General features: G+C 37.3%; 1 protein-coding gene across 1 annotated transcript; it reads left to right on the forward strand.

The window, feature by feature from the left end:
• Window positions 1-4139: 4139 nt before the first annotated feature.
• LOC149940913 (uncharacterized) lies at window positions 4140-6848 on the forward strand. The gene has a single exon (XM_090179392.1). The coding sequence runs from the start codon at window positions 4140-4142 to the stop codon at window positions 6846-6848; it is 2709 nt and encodes a 902-aa protein (XP_090035518.1).
• Window positions 6849-7909: the final 1061 nt, after the last annotated feature.

Consider the following 7909-nt stretch of genomic DNA (forward strand, 5'->3'; position numbering starts at 1 on the left):
GCTGCGCTGATATCGAATACAATCGAACGGTCGAATACATTTCGCGGTTCTCATCTGAAAAGAAAATGGACGATTTTGGATACGCTCTAGTGACGGCGTTATTTACTAAGCAATTAATGCGGCAAAGTAAATTTTCAGATATACATTTAGCAGCTACGCATCAAGAACTCGCCGATACCGCCCACATGCTGGTTATTAACGGTAATCATCCCACGTCGTTTTATTATATCGATGGTTCCAAAACGAGAGACGCGAGCCGCGTAAGTGGAGCGCTTATGCCTGACGGATTGTTTATGCCTAACGCTGTATTGGAATACGTGAAAAATAAAAAACCCAATAAATTTCTACCTTACATCCCGTTGGTTGTCGGATCATTGTATTTTGTATACAAATATTCGGAATATTCGCAAGCTCTATTGGCTAAAATTAACGAGGACGGATCGCTTGTGATGGCTAACGCTTCTGGAGGAGAATTTAAAGTGAATAAAACCAGCAATCACGCGGTGATGTTTGATCAACACCGAGACTTTCTACTCAACAACGGGTTGGGTAACGTCTACAACTATCCGATATATCCGGCAAATTTGATGTCGATTCATAAATGCCAAGGGTGTACCGTTACAGACAATTTGGATTTGATATTAAACCGGACTACGTATCAGGGACTGTACGTTTCGGTATCGAGAGTTAAAACGCCCAACCAAATAACCAGAGTTTTAGTTCCAAATATGATTTCGCATTTAATCTCCTGCATCATTAACTTTCCCGAAATGGTTAATAATATACCAATAACTGCGAATATATTAGAATCGCGATTGATAAATTACGTGTTTTATAAAATTGAAGATTATCGCGCGTTAGCGAGTAAGGCTGTTAATTTTATGACGAGCGAAGACGCGACGAGCAAGCAAATTATTCGAGACGACATTATACGCGAAGCTATAAAATGCAGACAGGTCATTTTAAACCCGCCCGACGTTTCGGAAATGGACCCAAATATCATTACTATAAATAAAATAATTAAATATAAAAACGTGATTTTGGCTTTGTCGTGTATCGATGAAATAGACAGCAATGTATGGGTCCACGAATTCATTTTATGCTCGCCAGAAATGATGGTGTTAGATTTAAACAGTCCGGCGCAAGAACGAGAAGTTACGGTACTCGTTGGGTTGGTGGGACTGAGAAATAGCTATTCCATGTCGACACCAAGCTCGACGTATATCGAGAGTAAAGCGAAAGTAAACGCGAAACTTCAGGAAAACAAGCGACAATACTTTATCAAAGAAGTGGCGCCTGGACTTGTTATGGAGACGAGTCGTTTTTGTTCGCGAGTCTATAATATGTACGCTACTAACGAAAAAATTACTTTTTCTTGGTTAGTTGGCGAACTAAACGCTATGTTGGATGATGTTAATTACGAGAAAACGCCAGAACCTGAAAACACACCTACGGTTGATTCAAATTTGTTACTACAAAACAAACGCAAAATATATACAAATATTAACGATATAACCAGCTCTAGCAATATCAAAAATAAAACGTCTAAATCTCAATTTACTATTATGAAGAGAGTAAAAAAAAATCAGTAATAAAACCAAACGATATTTAAATTAACATTGCGCATTTTTATTATTACAGTTTTAGTAAGAAGTAATTTTTTGTATGGTTAATCATTTTTACCCGTTGTATTTTAATTTTGGTCTCGTATTCGTTATAATAAAGAAATTAATAAAAAAAAAACGTTTCTGTACGCACGCAGAGGGAGGAATGAGGCGAGAGAGAGAGAGAGAGAGAGAGAGAGAGAGAGAGAGAGAGAGAGAGAGAGAGAGAGAGAGAGAGAGAGAGAGAGAGAGAGAGAGAGAGAGAGAGAGAGAGAGAGAGAGAGAGAGAGAGAGAGGGGCTTTATTTGGCAAGACACAAATTATAATTTAACAAATGTGGATTAATAAAAAAAATATACGATATATCGAATTTTGCAATTACACATAAATACGGTTTAAGTGAGAGATAGGGGGGGGAGATATATTACAAAAAGACAAGTATCGAATCAGATTTAAAATTAAAAGAATTAGAGACATTTTATAGGTATTGTCAAATCGTTATTAAGTAATAAATAAGTATTATGCCTAAAATTAAACCCAAAAGCAGAACTGACGATGAAAATGAGACCAAAACTTGAAATAAAACTGAAAATAAGACTAAAAAAATGATACCAAAACTGAAACCTAAACTCAAAATATAAATAAAATTAAAACGAAATCTAAAATTGAAACCAAAACTTGAAATGAAACTAAAACTGAAACTAAAAATAAGACTAAAAAAAATGAAACCAAACTGAAACTTAAACTCAAAATATAAATAAAATTAAAACGAAATCTAAAATTGAAACCAAAACTTGAAATAAAACTAAAACTGAAACTAAAAATAAGACTAAAAAAAATGAAACCAAAACTGAAACCTAAACTCAAAATATAAATAAAATTAAAACGAAATCTAAAAATTAACGCAGTCCAGATTTAAGATCTATTTATAAGTTTATTTTTGTACGGCAAATCATATTTACCCGTTGTAGTTTTGGTTTCGTAACCTATGACATTGTTATATTCGTTATAATAAATTCTCAGGTATAATACTCCTTTTGGTATTATTTTGTTATTTAGGACTAGTATTTTTTCAGACTTATACGTTGGTTCTTTAACATCGACGACTATTCGCTCCAGCGTACCCGCGTGTTCAAATTGTTGCAACGCGCGATTATAGTCGCATAAGAAATATTGTTTATCGTCATGACCGTAAGCGACGCAAACCGTTCTATAATCGGCCATTTCTAAACTAAAGTGTAATCGATTAAAGGCGGTGAGCGTTGTCGATGTATCTTTTAATCTCACTATAGAATTAGTTATAAAATCGTAACAGCACGTTAGATTAAATCTATACTCCATGGGTACATCGTTTAATCGCGAATCTCTTTTTCTTACAATCACTCCGACTATCGGATTATATATATCTTGGCTTTTGTTATATTCGGATTCAATTGTACTCCAGTACGCGTCGTTCGAAGTCGGTCTAACGTGATCGTTTCGAACATATTTTAAATACTTTATACGCTCGGAAAATGGAGTGTCAATCAGAACCGTCTGTTTAAATCGCAACATATCTACGGGATAAATGACAAAATCTTGTTTATATGGCCAATAACGCCACGATCGCTCGTTGCTTAGATAATCTACGGGCAAAATTATCGCTTCAAACGTACAATTTATGTCGAAGTGTAGATTATACAATAATCTTTGCTGTAATTCTCCGAATCTATTGTAACACCTCGTCCCTTTTTCGTTGATATTCATAATCACGTGAAATCCCTGGTACAACGGTTGCGTAATATATTCATTGTTTACGTTGTGGGGCTTAGCGTATATACGCCGACACGACGGCAATGTTATAAATCTAAAACTTTTCGGGTCTTTATTGCAATCTTGAAATTTCACGGACTTAAAAAATTGCAAATATTTGCGCGTGATTGACTCTTGATCTACTTTTATATCGGTTCTATCAGATTGCAAATTATCGGGTAACAATAAATTCGCCATGTGCGATAAAAACTGACCATAGCGCTTCGTTCCGATATTGTGACGCATTACTTTTTCGTACGTACTCATACCGACCAATGGATCAGTATGGACTTTGCTACGCGATTTAGATCTTACGTTTCGCATTAGGTCTATAACGGTTATATTTTCTCGAGTATTTTTGCTACTATCGTCTAAATCTTGATCCGACGAAAATAGTTGCCTGTCGACCATCACACGGTCAACACTTAATGTTGGAGTCTTATTTATAAGTAAACTAATATTGTTTCTAACCGATACGGCGCTAATATTACAAAAGCTATACAACGTGTCGGTGTCGAACGTAACTGGTTCTTTTTTGCCGGATTTGGAGACGTTTTCTAACAAGAATAGCAACGCGGCCAGGTGTATAGGGTCGTACGTTCTCGCAATTTCCCACATCTTTAATCGTGACGGCTCGTAATCGCGAAAGATCATTAACAAATCAGACAAGCGGATAGCTGACATCGTTCCGTTATGTTTTTCGAAATGTACTTTTTGAGTTCGTATAATCATCAACTACGTAACATGTTATTGATTGATTGCGAATGTTACGAAATTTATAAAGACGAAGCTACATTTATCGAGGAAATTGTATATCAGCGAAAATCGTATATGGCCTGTATTTGCTACGAATCTAAGACGAGAAAGCGGGTCAACCACAAGAGTGTACCGATAGTGTTAGGGTCGTATTTGGATTACCGCATACGAGGCAAATCAGCGATAATCGCGAGCCGCGCGCAATGGGGAGCGGTAATATTGAGAGGCGTTTTGAAGGTCTACTCGTCTTTTTCGACATTTGACGCTTTATCGATGCACGTGCGAGAAAACAAAAACACGAAGACTATCGATTGGTACACGTACGTTGATGGTGAGGGTTTGGCGTTAAGCTATAAAGACAAAGTCGTTCAATGGACGTATAACTACGAAGTTTCCGACAATTTAAAATCAAACAATTGGATCCGCTTGTTGAACGAGTCGAACCCGTTTACTCAACGCGCCATACTGGCTTCAGAATATTTGCAAATGTTTAATACGATATTGGATTATCCGTACAATATGAATGACTTAAAGAATCGTCAATTTTTAAACGGAGCGACTATTATCAAAAAATACATCGATTACGATTTAAATAAGCGCCAGAAGAAGAAGGGTGTGGGGTGCGTTAAAATGTCAGTGGCGTTTGAATTGGGCACGTTATTTCAAGCTTTAAGCAAAAAGAATACTTTCGAAACCGAAGAATGGTGCAAAAACTACACGCAAAATTACGACAACACTCTGCACGAAGGTCGCAGCAATAAAACCGCTCATTTCCTACCGAACGTAACTCGCGCGTCCAATGACGCCGTACGTAATTCTAAAGCGTTGGCCTTTCCAGAGGACGCTGTTAATTTCTTTTGCATGTTAAACACGAAAGATTTAAAATCGGCCGGAGAACAAAACGTATTGGCTGATTTTGTCATTATGACTGAAAAAAGTAATTGTGGAAAATTGCATACGTATCTAAAATCAATATCTACTGGCGACGGCGATCGTTTAGTGATCGACGGGTATATTACCGATTGCGCGAAATTGTGGACCCTGGAAGATTTACTAGCCATGAAACGCGTCCTGCCGCACGTAACTACCAAATATTATCATCCGTTCGTAATTTTTTCAACGCGAGCGTCAATACCGATCAAATATTCCGATTCGCACGACGCCTTCTTTTCACCGGCCGAAACGATACGTTACGAAATTAAATATCCAGAAGCGGATATGCTCTCAATTACGGCTAAAGAATTGAACGTGATATTTTTACGCAAAACGCCAGCGGCAAAATCTACGGTTACGATAAATAACATCAAAGGAAGCGTAGCGATGATAACGTCCGACCTTCATAAAAAATTAATACGCAACTCTTTAGGTATAACCTGCTGTATGGACGCGACGGAGGATCAAATTAAACGACTCATTGATTTCGCCGTTATATCTCGCGGGCACGATACGACAGCGTTTGAACGAGTGTACGCTAAACTACGAGAAAAATTAAATCTCAACGAGCCACCAGTGCCAGTTACCGAAACTAACAAGAAAAAAGGTATCGACTCGTTAAAAAGAATGTACGATTCGTCCGAATTATTAAACGAATGCAAACGATCAACGAATACGCCGTACGTAAAAGAAAGAACGCCGAGCAGCGCGGTACATGTGGGTGACTATTTGTCCACCATTTTAAACGCGAAATACTACAAGCCACCGAGCATTTGGAATTTAAAATTACGAGCGGTTTTTGGAAATCCGTACGGGTCGTGCATCGAAGACGGCGTAGTTATTCAAAGCGGCATTTTGGAACATATACCTCCGATATTTTACAACGCCTGTATAACCATAGAGTTTACGTTTAAAACGGCAAAACAGCCCAAAGACGCTAGATTCGTAAGTATTGACGAAACAAACGGCGACATTAAAGACGAATCGCTTATAGGATGTTTAATTTCCGAACACGAAGCTTACGTTAAAAACAGCAAACATAGCCAAATAAAAGTATCCAAAATCGGAAGCCACTTTTACTACTTGATTCATTTTTTGCCAAAGAAGACTCAAATGTACGAAAATTTAAAAATTAGACCCGTACAAAGCGGAAATTCAATTACAGTCATCATAACTGGGCATCACGAAGCTCGCGTAAATGTCGGATCGAAAGTGGCTAATTCGTTTGGCCAGAAAAATGTCATATCGCTAAAAACTGACGATTTAAAAGATTGTTGGGGCATCACTCGAGATGGAAGAAAAGTCCACGCCCAACTCGTATACAGCGACGTCTCTTTAATTAGTAGAATCCCTTCGGGACAACTGTACGATATGTTGATGTCTGACGAGTTGGCTATAGGTCCCAACGAAGAACTTATAGCGCCGGTCGATTTGGTTATTCATACTTTGCATCCGTATACGAATATAAAATTATTCGACGTGAAAGTTGATACCCTTACGAACATTAACGGATTTGATTCGCAAAATCTACCAACGGTCAGTTTGGCTTTACGATCCGAACCGGTATGCGATAAAGTCCTACAAGTGTTGGGTCTCCACGGATTCAATATTAAATTCGACACAACGGAGGACGAGACGAAACCGACGACGACGAGAGAAGAGTCAAAGTCGTCGACACCTCAAAAACGTCAATACGGCGACTCTAGTCCGAGAGAAGTCAAACAGGCTAGGATACGCGATCGCGCGGAATCGTCGGTGATATAAAAGTCCAATAAAACGAAAATTATTTCACAAGCTTCCTTAAAATTATTCACGTATCGATTATAATCCGCTAAACGTGAGTTCTTAAGTAGTATAATAGACGTAAGCTATCAAATAGACTCAATGGTTCGGGAGAGGTTGTTTTGTGTATATAAGTTTTATACATTATCATATAACTGCTATAACAAACCCATGTTAATATCAATAATATAATTATAGATGCGATAGCTAACAGGACGGTGAACGTAATGGAACATATCCATGCGGCATTGGCGGAGCTCTCCATGCTAGGAGTCATTACTCGGCAAACTTCCAATTGCGCGTATATTGATAGAACTCGACTATCTAAACTGGGATATATTTTAATATTTAACGGAATAGAACCAATTTTTACGAGAATAAGCGATTTCAATTACATGTATAATCAAATTTTATATTTTGGAGATATCGTACCGCTGTCTAGTTTAAGTTCTTATATTTTGTTAAAAATTAAAAGTGAACGTGTGAGCCCATAAACGCGTTATTTTAACTTTTGTGTGTAATAAACCACTAAATAAAATACTAAAAAAAAAGATTTAATTTAATTAGCGTGTTTTTGTTTTGGCGTTATTTCATTTTTTATTTTTAAACAGAAATACCGTATAGAAGATAAATCCAATGAGAAATATGATGAGAAGAATTTTAATACCCTTAGATATTGACTTGTTTTGAAAGAGTATTAGCGCGACAACGAGAGTTAGAACTAAAATAGCAATGCCAGGATACACGTATTCCGAGTTATTAAATTGTTTCAACATATCAATAAGATTTTTTTTCGCTTCATCTACTCCGGATTCAGCATTTCTTCCTTCGTCCGCTGCCTCAGAGAAATTTAAAGCGTCTCTTAATGTATGTTGCGGTGTCTTGTAATTTAAAGATGGCTGATTGAATCTCGGAAGGCTATCGCTATCTCGCATTTTTCCAAAATTATTTTCTTTCTTTCTTTTTAGTATAAACGGTTTCGGCTGCCGCCGGGCTGGTATAAGAGATGTCGTCAATATCAAAATCGGACGTCACTTTACAGC

This window comes from Leiobunum rupestre, chromosome 6 (assembly GCF_980474605.1).
Source record: "Leiobunum rupestre chromosome 6, qqLeiRupe1.1.hap1, whole genome shotgun sequence".
In the NCBI taxonomy this organism is placed as follows: domain Eukaryota; kingdom Metazoa; phylum Arthropoda; class Arachnida; order Opiliones; family Sclerosomatidae; genus Leiobunum; species Leiobunum rupestre.